At 44.0% G+C, this 26,378-nt stretch overlaps 1 protein-coding gene across 1 annotated transcript in view; it reads left to right on the forward strand.

The window, feature by feature from the left end:
- Positions 1-2,081: 2,081 nt before the first annotated feature.
- Positions 2,082-26,378, forward strand: part of prkg2 (protein kinase cGMP-dependent 2) — a 38,570-nt gene continuing 14,273 nt past the window's right edge. The window contains exons 1-15 of the mRNA XM_080766701.1: positions 2,082-2,110; positions 2,215-2,474; positions 3,163-3,766; positions 4,779-5,026; positions 5,889-6,055; positions 7,425-7,538; positions 9,723-9,828; positions 11,192-11,255; positions 13,139-13,216; positions 14,799-14,893; positions 17,030-17,098; positions 20,566-20,664; positions 23,018-23,177; positions 23,855-23,991; positions 25,197-25,286. Of these exons, the coding sequence (XP_080622827.1) occupies positions 3,389-3,766; positions 4,779-5,026; positions 5,889-6,055; positions 7,425-7,538; positions 9,723-9,828; positions 11,192-11,255; positions 13,139-13,216; positions 14,799-14,893; positions 17,030-17,098; positions 20,566-20,664; positions 23,018-23,177; positions 23,855-23,991; positions 25,197-25,286 (1,805 nt within the window). The 5' untranslated portion in view covers positions 2,082-2,110; positions 2,215-2,474; positions 3,163-3,388. The remainder of the gene's footprint in view (positions 2,111-2,214; positions 2,475-3,162; positions 3,767-4,778; positions 5,027-5,888; positions 6,056-7,424; positions 7,539-9,722; positions 9,829-11,191; positions 11,256-13,138; positions 13,217-14,798; positions 14,894-17,029; positions 17,099-20,565; positions 20,665-23,017; positions 23,178-23,854; positions 23,992-25,196; positions 25,287-26,378) is intronic.

Raw genomic sequence — 26,378 nt, forward strand, 5'->3', positions numbered from 1 at the left:
GTTTTTCCATGGCCTCTAGGGAGTACATAAGTTGTTAAAACAGGAATTGGCCTGTTATAGCGCCACCGTGAGGCTGATTTGGGGGGGGGGGGAATAGTGGCATGGTGGTGCTATAACAGGCCGTTGAGGAATATTTGGGGCAGAGGTTCGTCGTTGGCATCCAGGGAGTGTGTGTGCACAGTTTGGCATGGATCGGGCCAACGGTGCCGGAGATTAGCTGATAACGGACGGACGGAAGGACACACACACACACGGACGGAGTACAAAACATACTCTCTCCCCATGCCTTCGGCCTGGTGGAGACAATAAAGAAAAACTGTCGCCGCCGCGGATTTATTTATTTCCCAAATGTCTAAAAATGAGTTATTTAGCAATTAATTAGCCTATACACCTATTGTACACAGGACAGACACACAACAACAACAACAGCAATAGAAAAGACAATTAGACAACAAGCATAAACAAATACAGAGAAAATGAAAAAGTAACGAATAAAACAAAAAACAACCCCAGGCCACCCCATTTACCCTTAGACCCATAGGCCCAAGGATTTGGATGATGGATATTACTTAAAAATAAGTAATAATGATGGTGAGAGAGAGAGAGAGAGAGAGAGCGAGCGCGATCAGATCTCGTTCATCAATTCTTGTCCAAGAGAGAGAGTGTGGAGAGAAGAGACAAGTGAATACATACGAAATAGGTGAATGAAGGAAAGGAAGTATCCAATCCAATCCAAGTCAAGGTAAGACTTGTATGCGGCGTTCTGCATACAGTGTTTTATTCAGATGCGGCCCCGGGTCGTCATGGCAATGAGGACGCGCTGCTGACGTCATCAACGAGCGTCAATGTTTACAGCAGCTGGGGAAGCATGCTGGAGAGTGAGAGTCGGTGGGTCCGGGTCCTCCTGAGCATCGTGAAAAATGTCATCGCATCCATTCAGCCAGTATGTGATGCGGGGATTCCTGTACAGATTACCATCGATGTAGAGTTTATCAATGAATAAGCGAGCCTTGCTGCCTTCCTGTCGCCTTTGAATAATTCCCTGCGCGACATGCGAACGTACAGTATAGGCTATAATTTGTTTACGTTTGTGCGTGGTAAATAGATGAAATGATCAGCTGACGGTATATGCTTTAAAAAAAAACTTTGACACAGCATACTACGTAGCGTATAACGGTAGACTATACCACTGACGTTTAGGAATAAGGTCAGGTTTAATTAAGGCATGGTTTTACTGAGGTTAATATTAGGAACAAGGTTAGGGTTAAGCATATAGTTTTTTTTCTGAGTTTACGATTAGGAATAAGGTTAGGGTAGGCATATTTCACAGAGAGAACGGCCCTTTTAGGTGTTCCTAATAATAATGTTGGGAAAATACTTTTTGTCCTCACAATATGGAATGTCAGTGTGTAGCAACTAAGGCAGGTTCATTTGCCCTAGATTTTATATCCCACAGTAGGCCATATTGCGCTGATCATCAGAGCACGCATGCTGTCACGAGGTGCCTGCCTGCCTGCCTGCCTGCCTGCCTGCCTGCCTGTTCACACCACGGCAGATCCCTGACCAAGTGACCAGTGTTTGTGCCAAGTTAGTAGTTGATTGGAGAAACCTGCGTAGTCCCTTGAGGCCTCTCGCTCTCGGGCATGTGGTTCTCAAACATCTTTGACTCAGGTCACCCTTGTCGGGTGGCTCAGGAGGTGGAGCATGGTCGTCCAATGATCCCTGGGTCGGCGGTTCAATTCCTGGCTCCTCTTGTCCACATGTTGAAGTGTCCTTGGGGCAAGACACTGAACCCTACATTGCCTCCAATGAGTTGGTCGGTGTGAGCTTATAATTGCCACCATTGGTGCATGTGTGAATGTGGGAAGTGAGGATGCTGGCGTCGACTGTTTGCCGCTTCACCTCCCATTATGTATGAATGAATGAACCATTGTAAAGCGCTTTGAGCACTTGGAAGAAAAAGCGCTAACCTTTTCATCCACAGAATTACATTGCTACTTCATACTGCAGCACCTGTACATGCCTATACATCTTGGTATACTGGCATTGCTAAGGCCCTTAAGAAGAAACTTCAGACCTCGGCACGGAACCCTGCTCTGGGGGCCAAATGGTTATTATTATTTACATTATTACAGTGCAGAATAAACAATATATGATAAACACAATTTTCTTCACTCCGCAAACTGACAAATCTTCATCTTTGTCTCTGTGTAGTGTGTAGTGTGTATACAGTGTGTGACCACTGTGACCAGTGGCCAAGGATGGTCATTGTTGTTTAGGCAGTGCAGTCAGTTAGTCGGTGCATCCCAGTGGAATACAACACGTATGGCGGGTCGAGCCCTGTCGCTGCCGACAGGGGAGTGCGTGCGTGGTCTTCTGCAGGCAGCGCGTCCAGACGGTGCTGCGGTGCTGCCGTGCGTTGATGCTCCGAAGCACAGTTGACGTTATTTCCATCCTCGGACCAAGAAGACCATGTAAGTAACAAAGTAGGCCTACTCTCGTTTAACCAATTTGTGTGATCGTGATACCCTGTAGGCCTGCAAATCCTGAGTGTACGAAATGGAACCAAATGGATGGACCCTTATACGTGCCCATTTGGTTCCATTTTGCACACTTTTAAGAATTGATAAAATAAATGAATTGGATAATGGGCGAGTTGAGCCTCCACTTTTGTCACAACAGGAATCTCATGAATGGTGTCTTCTGTATGTATGTGAGTTGGCGGTGTGGTCCCCAAACAAAGACTGCATTGTTCCTTTGACATTTTTTCTCATATACACACCATGCCATACTATATAGGGAGTCACTTTTTTTCCTATGATTCTCACCTTAATTAAATATTGTGTGCTGTTGCCAGTAGCCTAAAAGATGCTTTAAAATTAGTTTAACAAAAATAAAATATTTGTTTTTCTCTCCCCCCCCTTCCCACAACGCATTTCAGATTGAGAGCTTAACTTGCACTGCTTCCAATTTCGCACAAGTAGGCCTAACTGTTCATGTAACCCAATACTTCCTGCCTTCTGAATAATAAATGGACAAGACACATTCATAGACCATTACATACTCAATCTCTCTCTCTCCTCTCTCTCTCTCTCTCTCTCTCTCTCTCTCTCTCTCTCTCTCTCTCTCTCTCTCTCTCTCTCTCTCTCTCTCTCCCCCCAGTGTTCCTCATTGACATGTCAGCCTTTTTAGTCTGAAATCAAACACCAAGGGGTTTCTCAAACAGCTGTGACATTGACCGGCGAGGAGCCACATGTCAGTATAGTACGTCCTACCGGGGAGCCAGAGAGATGCTTTTGGGAACGCCTGCTGTAAACGACGACGTAGGAAAAAAAGAGCAGAATCTCTGCCCTTTCTCTCCCCCGCCAGGGGTCCCGACGTCGACGAGATGGGGAACGGGAACGGCTCCGTCGTCAAGTCCAAGTGTTTGAAACGAGCGGAGGGCGGCGCCGCGTCCAACGGGAGGGCCCTCAAAGAGCCGTGCCGACACCGAGCCGCCGGACCCGAGAAGAAGAGCACCCCGCGGCCGCCGTCCCCCCTGAGCGCCCTGAGAGCCAGACTGGAGGAGACGGAGAGGGAGGGCAGGAGGAGGGACGAGGAGCTCCGCGCCAAGGAGCGCCAGATCAAGGGTCTCCAGGAGCAGCTGGCCGGGCAGACGCGGACGCTGGCCGAGCTCAGTGAGGAGCTGCAGGTCAAGTGCCTCCAGATCGACGCGCTGCAGGAGCAGCTGAAGAGCCTGCAGGCCACCGTGGCCCCGCCACCACCGGTAGGTCTGGAGCATCCTAGTTATTGGAAATAGAATCGCAAATGTGCATGATTGTCAGCATCGTTTTCCTTTTTATACCTACTAATTGCGAACGCAGTGAGCACTTACTACCAGTAAGACGCGCAAACGCGGGAAGCGAACGCAGCTGAGACCCTGCAGATCATGTCTGTCTGTCTGTCTGTCTGTGTGTCTGTCCCGCTGTTACTGTATATGTGGACCTGGCCCCTTTTGTGCCCATATATGGAGCTGAGTGGACCTGGCCCCTTTTGTGCCCATATATGGAGCTGAGTGATTGCTGATGCAACACACTCCATATTTGGATAGCGGGACAGACACACGGACGCACGGACACACAGACATGATCTGCTAGGTCTCATAGTAGGTGCTCACTGCATTCGCAATGAGACCTAGCAGTTCATGTCTGTCTGTCTGTGTGTGTGTGTGTCTGTTTGTGCCCATAATATATGGAGCTGAGTGATTTGTTTGTGATTGATGCAACACACTCCATATTTGGACGTATAGCTGCTTTGGGGACTCCTTATATGGTTATGGCTAAGTTAAAAACTTAACTTAAAAAAAACTTAACTTAAAAAAATAACTTAAAAATAAATCTAAAAAAACCCCAAATATGTACGAGCTGCGTTTGCTTCCCGCGTTTGCGCGTCTTACTGGTATTGTATTATGTTTAATTATAACATTATTAAATGGCCTATTTTCTCCATAGTAGGCTTACATTATTTATTTTGGTAGGCCTACCAGTTATTGTCAGTAATTTATCTTTGTATATCGGAGATATGTATTTTTAATATCTGTCACGTGCTATTTCTGGTTGCGAAGCCTAAAATACCAAACAGAAATGTAATGTTTAAATTGTGTTGCTATGTTCAATACACCGTCCGTCCGTCCCCCCCAAATCCCCCCCCCCCCCCCCCCCCCACACAATGAAATAGTTTGTCGCAACTTATTCGTATATGACAAGTACTGGTCAAGTAAAATGTCATGATGGTGATAGCCCTACCCCTCAGCCCCAGCGGTGGGGTTTGAACCGGGCCAGGCGGCGGCGGCGGCGGCAGTGCGGCCTCCCTCGCTGAAAGGCATCGCCAGGAACGGCTCCAACCTCGGCGGTCCGGTCAAGGAGACCCCCAACAGCAGGAAAGGGGCCAAGGCAGGCGTGTCGGCTGAGCCCAGCTCCAGGACCTACGACTCCAGCTGCCTGCCCAGGTTCTCCTTTGAGGAGGCACGCGTACCCAAGGACGCAAGGTGAGAGACCTGAGGCCCATTCCACAAAATCAAACGCTGTCGTGTCAAGGACACCCACATTGATATGTTTGTGTCGGTTTGTTTCTTTATTCAAAATGATTCAAAATGTTTAAAAAACTTTCAGGATTTTCAAAGATAGCAGATGTAGGCCTATAAGCTCGCATCCAATGCCCTCTGTGCTGTCCTCCTAACAGTGTCTCTGTCTACCGTTAATTGACAGCCAGCCAAACTCCCTTTAAAACACCACACGGAGAGTCAGGTTGTAGCGTTCTATAGCTCCGGTTTTAATTATGTGTGTAAGGTACATAGTAAACTGCATTATAAAGCAAAACAGAAAACACCAAAAAGTAACATTTTGAATTATGTAAATGCAAACTATAAATATATCCACTAAACAGACAATGCTTATGATGGTGAACACAGAAATCTGCAACATGTGCTGTAACAAACTTAATCCATAAACTTTTTCATGAATGGCTGAGCTGGCCTGTGCCCTAATTACTCCCAATAAAGAACAGGTGATACTCTTGCAACCAACAACTCACAAGAGGTTGAACACTCAGTCAAATTTGAAATTACCCATCCCCCAGTCCTACTTCTGTTGCAATACCACACTAGAGGCACAGGTGGTGCTAAACACAAAATTAACTGCCTGGGAGGCAGAACACCCTCACTTTAGCTTGTAGTATTTTCACCGAATGTTCGTGAGCCACTCACTTTTTTAAGGTCATTAGGCACTCTGCTACACCTATCTATAATCTGATACCCTCTCATGCAAATGTTGTCATTCGTGTGCTGTGTGTGTGTGTGTGTGTGTGTGTGTGCGTGTGCGTGCGTGCGTGCGTGCGCGCGCACGCGACAGTGTGAAGAGGCTGCTGACGGACGCCCTGAACAAGAACCAGTACCTGAAGAGGCTGGAGCTGCAGCAGATCAAAGACATGGTGGAGTGCATGTACGAGAGGACCTACCAGCAGGGAGACTACGTCACCAAGCAGGGAGAGCCTGGCAACCATCTGTTTGTGCTGGCAGGTATGAGCACATGGATATATCTATAGATAAGAAAGGCTACGCTGCTGGCCAATGGAGAGACGTCGCCACATGTTGCTACTCATCATAACACATGTCTATGGGGCATGTCCTTTTTAAATAACCATGACTTGCTCAATTTTATTGAAGTGATATATTGACCATTAACCACTTGAGCCCTATTTTACTGTGGGTGCACCAGGCAAACCAGGCATACTTAATGAACTGGTGTCCACATAAAAACTACATTTTAACAAATACTGTACACTTGAAAATATTATACCTCCTTATAATAACAATAAGACCTGATGATCATGTTTTAGGGGGGGGGGGGGGGGGGGGGGATCACAGCACTCCACCTTTAAGAGATCCCATATCCATTGCCCGTTATGCCCAGTTCTATATTGCTTCATAGCCTTATGGTCTAAAGCCCATGGAAGAGTGATGTGCTGCTGCCTTGAAGTCTCACTTGTGATGCAATTTAGGGGAAAGCGTGCCAACACGCCCATGACCACAGCTCTAGGCGCAAATACCGGTGTCGGTATATATTATAGCGGGTGACGCTGGACCAAAAAGGGACAGAGAAAGCTCCTATCCTCGTAATCTTTGGGCAGCGGCTGAATTGCGGGCCGCGTCGGGGGAAACGGCAGCCCCAAAAAGGGAGCCCCAAATGTCTTGGCTGACGATAGCCGAACTGAAATCTCATGACACAATGTGAGCTTGTAGATCATTTCACAAAAATGTCCGTCTATTAGGTTGAGCTCAGAATAGGAATGCCAGTATAGAGCGTTGCAGTCCCGCCCCCTGTCATGACGACGCCAGGCCCAGGAAATGAATCCCAATGCATTTTTCCCCATAGACATTTCAAAAAGTATTCATTTAAAGATGGTTACGCCACGGACAAAGCCAACTCCAGTCGTGACAAATCATGACAAATAAACACAATATTTTGGACCAAATAAACAATTACAAAGAAGAAAAACAACAAAAAAGTGTTGTAACCTGCCGTTTCTTTCTACTTTCTAATTCTTTGTTAGGGGGCGGGACTGCGACGCTCCATAGGCTTCATGTGATTAAGGGTGCAAATCAACACCGACATTAGCAAAACATATTCCTCATTCTGCTCTTTTGATAATGTCTATACATTCAGGCTTCCATACACTAAATCAAATCAATTCGCAGAACGCCTGTGGTCTCTGAGGCTGCATCATGTCCTATTCCTGTGTCAGTTAAGGGCATGAGCAATTAACCAAAAATAAATATTGGAACTGACTCAATAAGCGACTTCACCTTAGCTCATGTATAGGTTAATCGAATATTAATTGAGGAGCAGGTTTGGGAACCTTGATTGTCCTTGTTATTATGTTGACAGATGGAAAGCTGGACGTCTTTCAGAACTGCAAACTGCTAACTTCAATAAATGTGTGGACCACATTTGGCGAACTGGCCATCCTGTATAACTGCACGAGAACGGCGTCTGTCAGAGGTAAACAACTCTTGATTATCATGTTACTGTGGCCAGTAATTGTGTTAACCTTTAAGTAAAAGCAGCAATACTACACTTTTACAAGTGATGTTCTATTATTCAACATTTTATTTGAGTAAGTAAGTGCAAAAGTATTGGCATCAAAATATACTTATAGTACCAAAAGTAAAAGTACCTAGAAATGTCACTTTAGTGCAGTACTTTTCTACCACTGCTATGGCCTTTACAAAGACCCTAGTTAACCTCTGACCCCTGACTAGGAATTAATACGGACAGCAGCTGGATTCACTATAGTGCACGTTTGGTTTGCTGTGTGCCAGTTACACGTTAAGAGACACAAATAGAACGAAGTCAGATTTATTCTTGGTGGTGTCGCTTATATTACTGAAGTAGCCGATCTACAAGCTTGAAGATCGGTTATTTATTTATGTATTTTACAATGCAAAACCCAACCAATAAGCATCATAAAATGGCGAGTTGTCGATGCGTTCGTCTCCTACCCTGCACAGTAAGGTCAAGTAACCGTACCCTCTGACCCCACCATACGAGGCCGCCAGCCAATTACCAGTCAACATATACAAATATGTGCTTCACAGACCCCGGGCGGGCCCGGGGACAAAGAGCACTCTCACATACATGGTGCCTTCCAAATGCCAATGGGCTGACGACAAACCAGAGGGCAGCAGGGCTATGGGGTGCAATGTAAAGCCTTTGTAAAACGCGCCCCCGCTGAAGCTTGTTTGCTTCTCTCTAATGACACATCTGAGTCTCATGCTGGCCAGTGGCTGGATCCGGTTACATTCAGACTCAGAGTGTTTGTTAGTTTAGTTTTTAGTTTTTCAAAAATAAATAAATACAATTCAAATTTGTTCCAAAAACAACATCCCTCACCCTCGGCGGTTCATGCCTGATAACAATCTATCTCTGTGAGAGTGTCCCTATAGGGGTGGCAGTGGGCTCGGGAGGTATAGGGCGGCAGCTTGGAAATCAGAATGTCACAGCTGGTTAGATATCAAGGAAGAGAAAGAACATCCGCACACTAGTTTCTAGAGCTCCGAGACTTAGGTCACATTCATACCAGAGAGCTTTGCTGCGATTAAAACGAATTCTGCTGCGCATTTTCAGAAAGTGCACTTTGTTTGGCAGGTGTGAAGGCTCATTCGAATCCTAATGCGTATCAAAGAACCGCATTATACTCCGAGCAAAAACGGGGGTTTCGCTTCGCTTCCAATCGCACTCGATTACGATTCGGTGCAGGTGTGAATGCAATCCGCAGTAAATAAAGGAAATGAAGCAAACAATGTGGCGGGTGAGGAGCTGAACACCGTTGGAGACGGAGAAAGCATATTTTACGCAGCGCAAAGATGTCCCGTTACCGTGGATAGACGTGGTCGAATGAGGAGACTGAAGCCCTGATCGAAATGAGTGTGTGCAGTGTGCAGTGTAATAGTATTATAGCCTACAGAATATTCTGTCTGTCTGTGCGTGCCGTAAACATGGAGTGCTGTCATTGTGTGGGGACTAGTGGGGACTGGAACTTTCATCTCAATAAACGTGTAAACATTTTGCGCTGCTGTCTGTTATATCAGTGCGCTCAGCGCTGTGCCTGCATGCCCAAAAGAACAGTGTGTGGCTGCGTGCGTATAGTGAGAGAGCGAGAGAGAGAGGGGGAGGGGGACCATAGATTTCACTGTGTTGTAGGCTGTGTTGTAGGCTAGGTTTATGAATGGAACACATTAATAAAGGTCCCCCCTGCTGCGTTTCCAATTGCTACGGATGACAGTGTGAAGGCAAACCGCAGCAAATTAAATCCCAAAATCTCCGCCCATACGCATGAGTCTACCGAAGTATTAGGTGAGAATGTGACCTTACTTTATAGTGTGCGGATGTTCTTCCTCTTCCTTGATGTTTGCCTTGACCCCTGGGCCCTGACTTCCAGCACCTGGCCTAAATATAGGCATTGAGAGGTGCACACAATCTTCTCTGTGGACAGCTGGTTAGATAGCCTGTTCCCCCCTTGATTAGTGTCTTAGTGCCCTTGAGCAAGACTGAATCCCTAACTGCTCCAGCAGTTCAGGCGAATGAATGTAAAGTGCTATATTATGCATTTTCAAGTGAAACGTGAAACAGTATACACTGCAGGTATGCTCTCTGATGCATTTTGTTGAATTGTTGAACTTGCAGTGGTCAGCAGAGCGAGGACATGGGCTCTGGACCGCGAAGTCTTCCAGAACATCATGAGGAGGACGGCCGAGACCCGCCAAGAGCAGTACCGCCACTTCCTGCAAAGGTTCGGTGCCAAACTGGCCAATAAGATAAAGCCAAATTTGTAATACAGTCATATAGACTGTGAGCGTGGGAGATCAGCTATTTTTGGCACGCTTAACATCCTCACGTGATAATTCCAGCTTTATACAACTTATTATCACAATGGGTCATTTGTGGATACGTGATTGTGCCTGTGACCAGGCAGCCTATTTAAAAGTTATCTCTGCCAGAGGCAGGAAGGCAGATATTATGTTTTTGCTGCTGTGTGTTTCAGATCAACAAATTAACTAAATTGATTCATTAGAACACAGTTTATTTTATTTATTTTTCATTTCTTGTACGTAGCATTTTGGGCATACAAGGTTTTCACCCAACAGAAAATGATATATTTTATAAGGTTTTAAACAAACAACAAAGTATTAAACAACATTATAGAGTGGAAGTTAGTGTGGGGGAGGGTCAGGATGAAACCATGTCCAAATATGGATCATTGATAATATGTCATATTTTAGATCAGGGGATCAGGGGCAACTTTGACAATGGAAAGGACCACTATATTTCCACATTCACTCCAGAGGGCCACATTGCATAATGTATAGCAAAAATAACCGATCCATATGCTCAAAACGTATCGCAGTGCGACGCATTTTGAGCTCAGCTATGAGATCAGCAATTTTTGCTATATTTTAATTGAAATCCTGAATAATCTTTCCTGAAAAGTAACATTTGTATTTAATTTCAAATGCATTTAGTTAGAGTTATTAGTTAAGTTAACTTTATGAACTAAATACGAATACATTGAACATAAAAAAGACAATAGCATTTTAGTAATTAGCTGAAATCAATATTATATGTTCGGATATTAACCTGCGGGCCACATTAAGTGATGGTGGGGGCCGCATGTGCCCCCCGGGCCACCAGTTGCCCGTGAATGTTTTAGATGACTGACGTCATAGAATGGACACGTGGAGTCCATGCTGTCATCAGATCATCGCTTGTTCTTGTTTATTGCTGCCAAATGGGTAGCCTAGTCGATAGAGCACTCGCCTTCCGACCACAAGGACATGGGTTAGATTCGCGGGCACCGCCAACACAGCATATGAGTAGCACAGTTTGTGTGTGGCAAGTCATGCAGTAAGTACTGGGAGCCGATGGTAGGTGTTGCGCTCCACCTCAGCAATCCACCTCCCGTGGGCCTAGCGCATTGTTAAACAGGAATAGACTTCCGCGGTCTGGCTAAATATACCCACAATAAGGCTCTCCGACTTACTTACTTACACTGGATCCATTGGCAGGGTCTATTTGTATTTATAAACAAACTATAACATTAAAGATGTCGATGACTATAATGTGTGTTTTGATTTCGGACGTTGCTTTTTCTGCAGTGTGTCACTCTTGGCTAATCTACCAGAGGACAAGCTGAGCAAAATAGTGGACTGCCTGGAAGTGGTAAGTTGTCTGTGTACATACTACATACAGTTGTAAAAGCATGATGCGTTGTGAGATTTTTAAATGTTTTTTATTAAATAAAAATGTTTATTTTCAAAACAACCTTGAAATAGGTTGAATTAATACATTTTATTTTTTTCACTATAATTCCATTCCCAAACTTGGGACACCAGGGTTAAAGTGGTTTGCCTCACCAAGCGACCGCACAACGCTCACTGCCCATCTGACCCAAAGCATCCTTACCATTTTGGTCATATCGTTGCTGTCTGGCAGAATTCTTATACCTCAATTTCAAATATGTCTTCCTATCCACCATAAAGTAATGCCTTATGTCGTCATCAGAGTTATGGCCATTTGAAGTGCTACCCACTTCAAGGGAAAGGCTCACTCGACTCGAGGACAGTTTGGAAAGTTTCAGAAACATACTGGGTGCAGATTCAGATAATAGAATTTAAGTTTCTACATTTGAAGTGCTAAACGCTGCTGTATTTCCCCCCAAACATGCAATTTAGGTTCTTTGGTGCGACTATTCTCGGGTCAAACCCCTGACCAGTGTTTGTACCACGTACGTTTGGTGCCTCTGGGGGCTCCTGGTAGCAGTAAGCTTGCTTGTACAACATGGCTCCTGAGGGCCCCTGACACAGTAAGCTGAGGCAGCCTCCTACCTTACCCGGAGGTCCCTGACATCAGTAAGCTGGCTCGTACAACATGGCCCCTGATGTAACTATTGTCATGGTAGACCTGTGCTCGTGACAGGTTTGGTGCAAAGTCCAAACGTTGTCGTCCCCTAGGGGTCCCGGACCCCCTGTTGAAAACCCCTGCTCTAAGCAATTTAAACATCGGAAGGATATTTAATCAATGAAACATATTAACAAGAGCCTGTGACCAACTAATAACTCGTCTTATACTATTGGATCGGCTGGAACACAGGTTCCTGATTCCATTTAACAAGTAACAGTTGTGGGCATTGGCAAGGTTTCCGCCCGACAACGACGATATACTATTACCGAGTGTCAGCATGTTTTCTCTTCCTCCGGTCGGAAAGCCCTCACACATTACCTTGTTGATGAACGGCTCTCATGTTGTTCCTGACACTGCTCACTCCCAGATACTGTTACCTATTAGGTCCCCTCTGTGTGTGTGTGTGTGTGTGTGTGTGTGTGTGCACGTGTGTGTGTGGTGTGTGTCCAAATTAATTTAACAAAATGGTCATTGTGAGGATTATTGTGCTGGTACTCAGAAGATAAATGGTTGCTACTGAATATGGTTGTATAAGATGTGGGAAGTTAGGTTTACTATTTCAAAAAGGTTATAGGTAGCAGATACTACAGACGCATTGCGACACATCATGAGCTTGTAGAAAAGCTATCGCACACACCTAACCATAACTGAGTTGTGCAGTATATTAAACTATGATAAACTAGCAGTTGTAGATAGACAACTATCACTCATCTATTTGTCCCACAACAACACATACATAAGTCTATTCCCAGTGTGGTAGGAGCAGCAGGGACAGCTCTGCCCAGCCAGGAGAGAAAAAGTGAAGTAGCCTACAGACAATCATTCCTCATTTCTGGCAGCTTGTTTGTAAACAACCCATTCATTTTAGACAATAAATTGCTAATTCAATTGCTCAATCTTGATTAATTTCACATCTACAGCTGCTAGTGTATTATTATTAATAAAAACATGTTTTAATGTGCTATTTCATTACATACAGTCTGTTTCTTCACCTCAGTGGCAGACGCTGACAGGCTGTCAAACTCGTATTTGCACACGTGCAGTTAATGCACCTTGCGTCGTGATTCGTGAACACGCATCGATCCAGCGTACCGCTTTCATCTCCTCTGACTTGCGTCTCCTCTGCGCCTTCCTTCCTCCAGGAATACTACGACAAAGGAGAGTACGTTATCCGAGAGGGTGAGGAGGGCAGCACCTTCTACTTTATCTCACAGGGAAAGGTAAACGCTTCCTCTCGCATCACTCACACACGTACACGCACGCAGCTATGACTCACCCTGTGGGAGTCAGCTCGCAACTCCGACCGTCCACCCACCCACCCGCCTGTGTGTCTGTCTTGTCTGATAATGTCAGCAACCCGACACCGGTGGGGCAGTGAGGGGAGATGGAGAGAGCCGGCAGCTCAACCTCTGGGGACTCTTAACTGCCATTAGCAGCCTGTGTGAGATAGCAGCTATAACCAGAGCCCAGACACAATTGTTTTTTCGGGGGAGGCTAATACAGGAAATGCCCCATCTCCCTCCCAATCTATCCCTCACCCTCTGACCGTATAGAGCAAATAGAATGTGCTAGTGTTCAGCCGGAGAGAACATATACACCACAGTGGCCAGCGAGGATGAAGAGAATGCTTGGTCCAAAGTTCCAAACACACTTTAGCATCCCTCTTCTAACCAGCTCAGTGGCCTTGTGGTCACAATACCAAAGACTTGCAACCTGGTGCTTCCCTGCTTGGCAATCATCAAGGTTTGGATTAGGGTAAGTCATACTAGCGCCATGTCCAGGGGGTGTACTTGTACATCGATGTCCATGGTGAGTACTTGTACAATGTATCAAGCTGCCTCACGCTACAGAAACAGGAGATAGGCTCCTGCCCTATGGGCCTCATGGGCTTTCTTATCCCTCTTCTGGGAATGTCATAATAGGCCAGCAGCATTCAGAGAAAATAGCATGACTACAACACGCCAAAGAGATTTGACAGTGTAGAGGGGGGAAATATATTACCTGGGGAACCCTGGTCGACAAAGTATAGGGTGGAAACCTCATATGTCCAAGGATTCAAATTCAATTGACAAAGCTACTTTTGATGCTTTTGTAGTAGAGTTTCTTTACAAAAAAAAAACACTACAAGTTTAAATATTATGGAGATAAGACGTTTCTGCCTGACAGCAACAATAATATATTTTTGTTTTGGAGCTATGGGCTGTATTTTGCGTGTCCAAAGTGCCAGGTCTTATTCCCTAACTTGAGTAAACTAAAGACCTGGAGGCGTGATCAATGCTCTTTGGCCACTCAGAATAGCCAAATGGCATTGATCACACCTCCTCCAGGTCTTTAGTTTACTCAAGTTAGGGAATAAGACCTGGTACTTAAGACAGGCAAAATACAGCCTATGTCATTGATGAGTACGACTGACATCATAGACAGAGTCTTGTTAATAAAGACATACTGTATGTATTTACAGACTTGACTTCTGTCAAAATCCTACACGTTGGCAAGTATTTAGTTGATAACTGCTGATCTAAACGGACACGTGTCCATTTCTTGCATTCTGACTGGACGGGAACCCCTTTTGGTGTTTTAACTAAGCATTATGTTATACTTTAGATATTGAAAAATACAGATCTACAAGCTCATAGCGCGCCACCGAGCTTGTAGGTCTGCTTTTTTGAAAAATCTTAAAAAAATTCGGCACAATTCTTTGAATAGGTATATATTCTTTCAGAGCGAACGTTTTTATTTATTTCGACGTCAGGCCTAAATGGGTAAAATAAATGGTGTGTGATTCACCTGAACTGTGTGCAGGTGAAAGTGACGCAGAGCACAGAGACACAGGCACTGCCCCAGATCATCAACACGCTGCACAAGGGCGACTACTTCGGAGAGAAGGCCCTCATAAGGTACTCGCCACAGACACGCATACTTTAGTGTCTGACCTGGCCAAGTTCCATTTCTTAACACTCTCAGAGTTAACCCATTAAAACTGGGAAAGCAGCTGTGTAACCATTATTTCTTACATTGGCTATTCAAAAATAGCAGATATACAAGCTCACAGTCACATCGTGCCACCTCGTGCCGCGCTATGAGCTTGTATAGATCTGCTATTTTTTTTAAAGGTCTTGCAAATATTTGGATATTTGTTAAGCGAACATTTTCAACTCTTCTCTTGTTGGATTCCCTGGAACAATATATTTTGAGAAGGGGGTCGGCTGCCAAATACTTTTTGGGGTCCTTGACATGAAAAGGTTTGGGCACCACTGAAAGAGCCCCAGTATTCACCATATAATCCTGTTTATGTGGGATGAATGAACTTTATTGTTTATTTTAATGCATTTTCATTTGAAAGATGGCAACATTCATGCGAGTGTCTGGGTTGGGTCGATTATCCAGTTCCAATAATATTACAGTTTTTAGAGCTGGGGTGTGTGGAATGTCATATAGCAATTTTTCGACACCCCGTGGATTGCGCAAAACGGCCTTGAATTAGTCATGGGAGTGTTTAAGAAGTGTTTGAGACGTACCCAATCAACATGTCCGTACTATTCTCTTTACCAGTCAGCTGATGTCACAGGGGATCGTGATATAAAATTTCTTCAGGCTGGCACCATAGAAGACATGACATGACTTCATGTCACATTTGGGTTAATTATTCCTATTGCACTGCATGCTGTCACCTTTATGCCTCAAAATAATTAGTTTCTATTGAAAAACACCAGTAAAATAATGTTTATTATATTTTATTTCATTCAAGTCACGATGAAGGAATGAGTTGAATGCTGTGTAATGCTGTGCCTGTGGCCCCGATGGTATATGGTCTTCGCTTGTAGCATTTTATTGAAGAAGACTTGAATCGGGTGTGATACAGCGTATGAAAGCAAACTTCCCAAGGATTATGGAGATGTTTTTATTTTATTTTTAAGGTTGAGAAATGAAAGAATTATGGCCGTTTCTAATCTCAACATTTTACCAACTAAAGACGCACAAAAGAGCGCTGTTGCCATGTCTCATAGAAACAAGTAAATAGGTCTATAACAATAATCCCAAAAGAAGCGCACATAACAGGGGTCTGTAACTTATTTTAAATGAAGTGCCATGTTTTTATTTTCTAGATAGTGAGTCTGCCATATCCAGATTAATTTTAATGACATCACATTAAAATAAAAAACATATTTTGATTGTCCACAGATATATAGTTCTTCCATCTTTTTAAATATTTTCTTGCACATTGTTATAATGATCATTATATATCCGCCTGCAGTCAGAGTTCATAGTTTTAATGAATGAATGTGATGCATTGTGAGCTGGTAGATCTGCTATTTTCAAAAGTAATCTTGGAAAAATGTAATTAAATCTTTGGATTAGCCGTCCTTAGTTGGGCAAATGCATTCATCTGGGGATCCTTGACATGGGAATGTGCTGTGTGAGGATCACTGGTTTAAACAACATTAGGAGAAAAGCCCAAATAACCACTTTAGAAACAAGAAAAGCAACCACAACTAGTACAACTACCAATATTTACAAGCAACTTTACAGAAAAAGAATACGCTTATAATAAACAGACATGGCAACACTCCAGCAGCCTCCCAGAGCCGCTCAAGTGTAAAATCAAACAGTGCTTTTTGCATTTATGAGGTGGTCAGACCCACGTCTAATCGTTATGCGCTGAGTGTTTTTAGGTCAAGGGGCTTAATAGCAAATTGCGCAAAGCGAAAATAATTAACATATGGACACTCCCACAATGCTAAAATATTCAGGAACGTCGTATTCCATATGTGTGTGCGTTCAACACGGGACGATAAGGCTTTCATAATGCGATTGTGCGCAGAGCGAGGCCAATTTATGTATTACCTCATGGTAAAACGCACCTTCAAAATCCAGCCCAGAGTGCAGTGAAACTATGGCACCCCAATTCTTTTTTCCATAATTACCTTGTCGTTGCTACGCATTGTGAGCTTCTATATCTGCCGCTTTCGGGCTGGCAGTTGCACAATGAAGTAGGACTCAGACTTAACATATAAACATGTCATGTCTTCCAGTGATGACGTCCGATCAGCCAATATCATTGCTGATGAGAACGGAGTAGAGTGCCTTGTTATTGACCGAGAGTGAGTATAATCTTTTTTTCTTAGTTGTTTTTTAGTCTATACTTGACACAGCAGGTACAGTGTAAAATGGTAAATGGTGTATTTACAATATACCACCTTTATATTCCAACACACTTTACATTTGCACACTGACGGCAGAGGAAACCTGCTCATAGGGAGAAGTTAGGAGTTAGAGAGAGAGAGAGAGAGAGTCGAGAGAGAGAGATTGCTGAACATTGAAGGATGGTTGCAGCTTGTTTGGTATTCCTAGATAGTATTTAACATGAACCTATGTTCCAACAGAGAATTAACAGGGCTATATGAGGTAAAAGGTTTCTACCCAACAGTGACGATGCAGGAATACTGGTTAATGTTGCCTCAAATGCAACCTACTGATTGGGAACAAAAGTCAAGACGAATCACATTTGGAGAAAGATTCAAAGAGGAAGCACAATATGAATTCACTTTTGTCCAGAACAACAATCAATCAATCAATCATCTATATATATATTTTCACACAGGTGAGCAGCCTCATACAGTAGGTGCCACCGTGATGGCGCTCGCCTCCCACGGGAATGGAGCAGGGGTCTTCAGCAGGAGGTCTATATTTGATTGATTTAATATTTTTTGGGGCAGAAATAGCTGACCTACAAGCCCACCCTACCTCGAGGCGTTGTGAGCTTGCACATCAGCTATTTTCGCTGAACGTTTGGCCCAAGAATAGGACCGCTAGGGTATGCAGTGGGCACTCTGACAACAGGTACTCTCAACTGGCATATAGTGTGCATAAAGTTTTATTCTGTTGCTGATGATGTTCAAGAGGTTAACAGTGTTAAAAGAGAGGGCCAGTAAATGCATGAATCATGATATGGTTTTCAGATCCTTACATAACAACGTCATCATGCAATGACGTCACAACATAATTTAGCATTTATATGATACATTTTCATTTTAAACAACCAGTGAATGATGCACTGGAAGATACTTTTAGTGCTTGAATTATGTTCTACTCTCTTGCTTCATCCATCTCTGTGCTGTTTCGAATGTTTTATAAAGGCAAGTGAAAGTAAAATCTGCGAAGATTATCCTATATCTGATGGCGGCATTGAAGCATGTGCGCTGATAGTGAAGAAGGAATTTGACTACAATGATAAAGTCATAGAGTCGGCCAGAGTGGGGAAAGACCATTATGAAGCTTTGAAGACCATTATGAAGAATGTCCATAAACAACTGTCAGATAAGTTTAAAAGTGGAGTCCACACCGCAGACGAGTATAACAGCAGTTTGCAAGACGCCGCCAATATATTCATCGCAAACGCCTCTCGGCTGGATCGAGCCAAGGAATGTTCCCGTCCATGCGGCTTCCAGGACACCGACGCTGTGAACAACTGCGAGACGTGTAATGAAAAAGACTCCTGTGGTTTGCCCGTGGACTGCCCCCTAGAGAACACAGAGGTCACGGAATACCAGAGCATTCAGATGTGGTGCAACGTGTCGTTCGCTCACGTCACTCTGCCCGGACACGTCCGGATGGTCTGGAAGTTCGCGGCGGGGCTGAACACCACGCGGGTGGGCCAGTTCAAGACGGTGACCGCCGGGGAGGACGCGCTCTATTCCATCCCCGCGGCCGGAGACCACCACCAGGGCACCTACCAGTGTGAGATCTTCCACGACAAAACAGCCCTCTTCAGGCTGTACTGGTACCTGGCGGTGACGCCCAAGGACGTGTGGCGCCACGAAGCGATGCAGGAGCTGTTTGACCTGGCCATGCTGCCCGGAGGCAGGCTGGTGCCCCCCGGGCCCCGCCCGGACTCCTTCCCCTCGGCCGCCCTCCTCACCGCGACCGTGACGTCCGTGCTGCTGCTCGTTTTCCTGTGCGCCGGAGCGGCGTGTTGGTTGGCGGCGATGAGGGGGAGGACGGCCGACGGCGGAGATTCGCAGCGCTTGCTTAATAGCGATGTTGTGTCGTCGTCCTCCAGCGAGACCTCTTTTTGAGTTCCGGATTTTCTGAGATGCACAACGTTGAAGCTACGACCGATATGTCCGATCTGTGATTATCTGCAGAGTATGATAAAGAGCGCCCCTCACTTCACTGATTTATTTTAATTGCCAATGCTAAAACTCTAAAATAACACAGATACTTTCCCGGTTTTAATGAGCTATGTGTCTTTTTGTTTGATTTATGTAAAAATCACACCCGTGTGAAGGGGCGCTTTTATCATCATACATCATCATGCATCATCTCACTCCGGCCGGCCAATCACAATTTGCGTCCTCACCTTCGTCTTCAATGTTTAAACACTCAAAGCTGGCCATTCATTGTCAATGACATTCAAAGTTAAACCCTCAAAGCTGGACATAGAGCTATAGCGCCCCTCAAAAGAACATGTGACGAAGAATAGATTGTATGTCTGCCTGGCTTGTTTGTTTGTCTGGTAATAACGTTGGTAACCGTCTGACTGATCTACTTCAAACTGAGCATGTTTATCACAGAGGCTTCTGGGTGATTGTGGACCATATGGTTGTCCAGAACTGAAGATCCAAACGTCCTCTTGAGTTCCATGTATGCCCACTTCTCTGGAGATCTCTGGATCTTTCTGTCTGTCCGTTTGATGCACATGGAGATCCGTGATGTCACCAAAACTATGTCAAAGTTCTGACATCATAGGTTGTTCTCCATGTCCTGCGGTAATGGCTATAGGTACTCTGACAACAACTGGTAAAACTGGAACAATGCATATTGCATTAGCAGGCCTTGCCCTATAGTTATTTTAAATGATTATATATTTGGAAAGTAATACTTTCATTCCTCACTTTTTGAGGGGCACTAGTCCCACCAATGCATGGCTTTCCGAAATGATGTCATAGGCCTTTAGCCTAATTATACATTTCCCGTCCTAGCCATGGTCTATGGACTTTACTGTTTGTGAAGTGAGGGGTGCCCTCGCCGCGCCCCTCACTTCACACAAGTGCGATTGTTTATAAAAGCTCTGGATGTACCGTATTTATTTTTCCATATCCTTATCGACCGATATGGATATGGATATCCTTATCCATATTCCATATCCTTTTCATAAAAATGTGATGCTCTTTTGAGTTTACATACATACCGGTACTCATGGATTAAAGTTCTCAGTCTCCATGACTGATTTGGGGCAGTTGGATTTCAAATAAAGCAGCATGACTTATCGAAGCATGTCGCCCAGCGAAAAATAACCTAATCTACAAGGAAGCTCTCGATGCGTCGCAGACTTTTGGTTATTATTTTAAGGTCAGAGCATTTGAAGTGGTGAAACAAGCAATATGTTCAAAAGCCAAATCCTAATGGTCTGCAATATGTCATGTAAATGCAAATGTTAAAGCCTTCAATCTGTGACTTCTTCACCTGTTTGCCAGCAGTGTGTATACACTAACAGCAGGGACAATATTACTAAAACATCATGATTGTACATGTTGTGTTTGTTTAAAGGCGCTGTGTTCTTTTGCAGGACATTTGACCAGACGGTGGGGACCTTCAGTGAGCTGCAGAAGTACCTTCAGGGTTATGTGGCCACTCTGGAGCGTGATGACAAGAAGAGACACGCCAAGTAGGTCCTCGGACAGCAAGGGGTTAACCGAGTAGCCTATACTGTACTTTGAAGTCCACTACAATTATTTGATAACTTTAGTTTAAGTTATTACTTTGTACATTTAGATAATTAGTAATTATTTAAATTGGTTAATGTACGTGTTGTAATGATCATTAATAATTATCATTGTAACAAGTACTTAACCAATTAAGCCCTATTTGATATTTACTCTATTCGAAACTAATGGAACCTATAAACTCACAATGTATGGCGATGCAACAATAATGGAGTTAGGCTATTTAAAAATCTGGACGCCATCTTGAAAATAACACCTTTCGCATGGTCAAACTTTGGTAAACTTCTAGTATGTTGATAAGGACACCTACTACCACAAAAAACAGTTGAGAGACCTTCTGTTGCGATTTTAGGGTACTCGTCTAATCTGTTTTAAAAGGTTTTAGTACGTTTACTTTGGTACTGATACATTTTAGACCATTTTTGATAATATTTATGTCGTGGTATTGTTACTTTTTATCTAAGTAGGCCTAAAGACAGAACACTGTGCTCATCAGAAACACTGTATGGTTGGGTTATAACAGCAATATTCTTCTTTATATCATGACCACATAATCATCACTGTCGGACGGAAGATTAGTTTCATAATTTATAATTTGTCATATGACAATATTGCACAAATGTAGAGAAAATAGACTAGCTATGTGTATGTACTAGCTCAGTGGTTCTCAGACTATACTGTCAGAGTTATAGACTTGTAAGGGTCCATTTAGAACCCCCTCAAGGGACCACCTGGACCCCACTTTGAGAACCACGTACTGTGCTAGCTCACAGCTTGTCTATTGGCTATTTTTGACATTTCTGGAAAGATTTACAACTTCTTCCGCCCCACAATGACATGCCCAATGTAGGGATGCCAGGTTGAAAGTGATTATCTGTATATACATACCACCGGTAGTCTTAACTACATGGGTCTTCAAGATGGGGGTCTCGGACCACTTGAACCCTTATTCTGAGGGGAACGTTCAACGCTACAAGCGAGGCGTTGTGAGCTTGTAGAAATGCTATTTTCGCTAAAGAGGTTGGGTTTTCTTGAAACAAAACAAAAATCAATGAAAAAGATGAACCTGCATTGTAACACAATTTCATCCAATGTAGTGGTGGCCTCTATGCTTCAAGTCTCTCTCAGTTACTATGGGTCTTTGGCATGAAAACATGTTGAACACCCCTGCTTTACAGTATAATTAATAGTACTGAACCAATGAAAAGTATTAACAAGAGCTTGTGACTAAATAAGAACTACTGTAGTGTACATTGGATCCGTTGGAAGTTTTTTAATTTAACACTCAGGATTTCACCGTGCATTTTTATTTGAGTCGTTGGGACACAAAGTCCTGTCCTCTGCTCTGACACGCGAGCTCCACTTCCTTCAGATCCGTCTTTCCTTTCAAACGTTTATGCAGAAACCTCTTTTCTCCATATTCTAACTTTTTGTGATTTTTCGTAAACTAACTCCCCTACTTGATCATAGGCCACTAGTACAGTGTCCCACACAAAAGTATCAAAAGTATCAGATCTGCAAGCTCAAAGCTCAAAGCGACGCGTTTTGAGCTTGTAGATCTGATACTTTTGCTATTTTTTTATTTGAATCTTGAACAGTAGCCTTTTTTGGACAAGTTTTCCACCCGACACAGACGGTTTATTCAAGTGATGTACTTGAGGACACCTTTTACTTTACTTCAGTGTTTCCATCTTTTGATACTTTATATTCACTATATCTTGTCAGAGACAAATAGTATATATCCACTAAAATTATTTTACAAATAAAATAATTGTTACTCTGCAATAAAGGTTATTTCATAGATTAGCAATACAAAACATGCATTAATCTCTTAAAGCCATATTTTAATACCTTAGCTGTTCAAAAATAGCAGATCTAAAAAGCTCACAACACGTTTCATCTTTGGTAAAGTAAGTATATTTTGATGACAATACTTGTGGTATTCCTATACTAGCCGTAGCCGCACTATGTAACTAATACATCTTTATTTTGTCCAATCTGTACTATGATAGAGTATGGTAATACCATATACTGTAACAACTCATACGATTGGGGTGATTGTATTTTGTCTCCCTGCTCTTCTATTGAGACATTTCAAAGTCAAAGTCTGACACAAGTTTTGGTCGTCAAGACTCAATTTATCCCCTGAGCAAGCAGGCAGGCTCTATTAGCTCAATGGTATAAAACTATAAGCACAGGAAACAGAGTTAAAATCCGGGGCAGAAGAGGAAAGTTGCAGCTCTAAGTAAAATATACTACAAATCTTGTATTTTGTTCCACCAACTGTCCCTGCAGGAGGTCAGTGTCACGCCAGCAGAGCCACGTCGTGTCCCCAGATGTCCTCCAGCAGGCCCAGCTGAAGGACAACGTGTCCTCCATTCCGGCCTCCGTGCCCTTCGAGAGCCTAGAGGTCATCGCCACGCTGGGCGTCGGGGGCTTTGGCAGAGTGTTGCTGGTAAGACCCCCCCCCCCCCCCCTGCTAGCTGATCATGTTGTACAGTAGGCTATAAAGGGGTTGAAACATGGTGTGTATGTGTGTGTGTGTGTGTGTGTGTGTGTGTGTGTGTGTGTGTGTGTGTGTGTGTGTGTGTTCTGGCTCCAAAACTGTGGAATGCACTTCCCATTGCAGTCAGAACTGCAGCATCACTCCCAATCTTCCGCCGTAGTTTGAAAACCCACCTTTTCAGACTCCATCATGGCCCATAGCACTTACCCCACCCCCTTAGATAGCAATTCTGTAGACTTAGATAGCATTTGATACAGACTTATAGCATGTTACAGTATGTAAACAGCATAAGTGCATTGTATGTAGTCATAGCACGTCATAGTACATAATGTATATCATAGTAGTATAGATGTATAGCTTATTTCATTATAGATATTCCACTGTTACTTTCATAGCTTACGCATGTTTCATGATAAATGTTTTTATGTGATGTATTCCCCATGCTTTTTGTTCTTGCTTAATGTAAATCGCTCTGGATTAAGAGCGTCTGCTAAATTGTAAATTGTAAATTGTAAATTGTGTGTGTGTGTGTGTGTGTGTGTGTGTGTGTGTGTGTGTGTGTGTGTGTGTGTGTGTGTGTGCGTGTGTGTGTGTGTGTGTGTGTGTGTGCGTGCGTGCGCGCACAGGTGAAGGTGAAAAACGAGGACATGACGTTTGCCCTGAAGGTGATGAAGAAGAAGCACATCGTGGACAACAAGCAGGAGGAACACATCCACTCAGAGAGGAAGATCCTGGCCGAGGTCCGCTGCCCCTTCATCGTCAGGTCAGCCATGATACCCGCCCATCTATGATGAGGATTTTCTTACCTTAGGCGAGACGTGGCAGGTTGAAATCCTGATTTATTTTTTGCTATTTTGCTTCCTGAACATGTTTTCTTTCAAACTAAAGCAAAATCAACATTCAAAATACAGATTTAGATGTTTATTTTAGTAGTTTATTTTAGCCAATGACAGCTCGTTTTGCTGGGTGAAAATCCACCCTCTCTATTTTCATGATTGGTTGTTGGTACAAAGGAAGTGACCATATTTGGATCAAACCACAGTCAGCTCGAGGTCCAGACCTTTCCAATGATATATGGCATTATATGTTGTTGCCAAGGTTTGGATGAGATTTCTTTGTCTCAAATAGTGGCTTCAAATAAAACGTTTTGGAATTTTACAATACAAAACTTTAAAGGCTGTTTTCTCTAAACGAGCTTTCCTCATACCTGGGACAAATAATCTCCACTTCAGTTGCACTCACATACACCAAACTTTCCAGTCTTATTCAGTACTATATAGAGCACCGAAGTCCTGTCCTGTCACTGTCGGTAGAGGGCGTCAGTCCCCAGGTTCATGTATTTCTTATTTGCTCAGGATTAGTCTAGGAAAATTGGCCTCAGATCCTGTGCAGCAGGGGCGTGGCCCAGTGCGTTGCGTTTCAAATGAAATGCGAATCAAAAGACAGGGGCGGGTTCCACATGGAGTGGGCGCTACATCTAAATAAGACGGAAGGGAAACAATTGCTCCTTGAGCGGTGGTGGCCTAGTACTACAATTCAATTTGGAATTGGATTCCCTTCTATTTTCATGGTATGCACAGTGCTTCAGACCGGAAAGGGGAGTGTCCGCTCAGATTCTGAGCGCAACGTACTTCCCTCACAGGGATACATTCCTTTTTTCCCAGAAGTTCCTTTTTTCTCGCCCGCCTAGTGGCGAAAAATAAAACTTCTGGGAACTCAGATTAGCTCAGGATGGAGTTATGACATTTTTCACCTTTAACACTCGTTCTTTAATATCAGATTAAGGTAAGCAAAAGGTTAGTCCGGAATTCTCCTTTAAAGTGATACATGATTAAGTACTATAGGTGAAGCCAAGCTACCCAGCAGCATCTTTACCAGCTATGTTAAAGTGATGAACAATGTTAGCGCATAATACGATGCAAAAACGTTTACTATGAGTTTAACTTTGTCATTTGTTTGTGTCTGTAGGATGTACCGTACGTTCAAGGACAACAAGTATGTGTACATGCTGCTAGAGGCCTGCTTGGGAGGGGAGATCTGGAGTCTACTAAGAGACAGGTAGGGAGATCTGGAGTCTACTCAGAGACAGGTAGGGAGATCTGGAGTCTACTCAGAGACAGGTAGGGAGATCTGGAGTCTACTAAGAGACAGGTAGGGAGATCTGGAGTCTACTCAGAGACAGGTAGGGAGATCTGGAGTCTACTCAGAGACAGGTAGGGAGATCTGGAGTCTACTCAGAGACAGGTAGGGAGATCTGGAGTCTACTCAGAGACAGGTAGGGAGATCTGGAGTCTACTAAGAGACAGGTAGGGAGATCTGGAGTCTACTCAGAGACAGGTAGGGAGATCTGGAGTCTACTCAGAGACAGGTAGGGAGATCTGGAGTCTACTCAGAGACAGGTAGGGAGATCTGGAGTCTACTAAGAGACAGGTAGGGAGATCTGGAGTCTACTCAGAGACAGGTAGGGAGATCTGGAGTCTACTCAGAGACCGGTAGGGAGATCTGGAGTCTACTAAGAGACAGGTAGGGAGATCTGGAGTCTACTCAGAGACAGGTAGGGAGATCTGGAGTCTACTAAGAGACAGCAGGTAGGGAGATCTGGAGTCTACTAAGAGACAGGTAGGGAGATCTGGAGTCTACTAAGAGACAGGTAGGGAGATCTGGAGTCTACTCAGAGACAGCAGGTAGGGAGATCTGGAGTCTACTCAGAGACAGGTAGGGAGATCTGGAGTCTACTAAGAGACAGGTAGGGAGATCTGGAGTCTACTCAGAGACAGGTAGGGAGATCTGGAGTCTACTCAGAGACAGGTAGGGAGATCTGGAGTCTACTCAGAGACAGGTAGGGAGATCTGGAGTCTACTCAGAGACAGGTAGGGAGATCTGGAGTCTACTAAGAGACAGGTAGGGAGATCTGGAGTCTACTCAGAGACAGGTAGGGAGATCTGGAGTCTACTCAGAGACAGGTAGGGAGATCTGGAGTCTACTCAGAGACAGGTAGGGAGATCTGGAGTCTACTAAGAGACAGGTAGGGAGATCTGGAGTCTACTCAGAGACAGGTAGGGAGATCTGGAGTCTACTCAGAGACCGGTAGGGAGATCTGGAGTCTACTAAGAGACAGGTAGGGAGATCTGGAGTCTACTCAGAGACAGG

This window comes from Protomyctophum bolini (genome assembly GCF_963924005.1).
Source record: "Protomyctophum bolini genome assembly, chromosome: 6".
NCBI lineage: Eukaryota > Metazoa > Chordata > Actinopteri > Myctophiformes > Myctophidae > Protomyctophum > Protomyctophum bolini.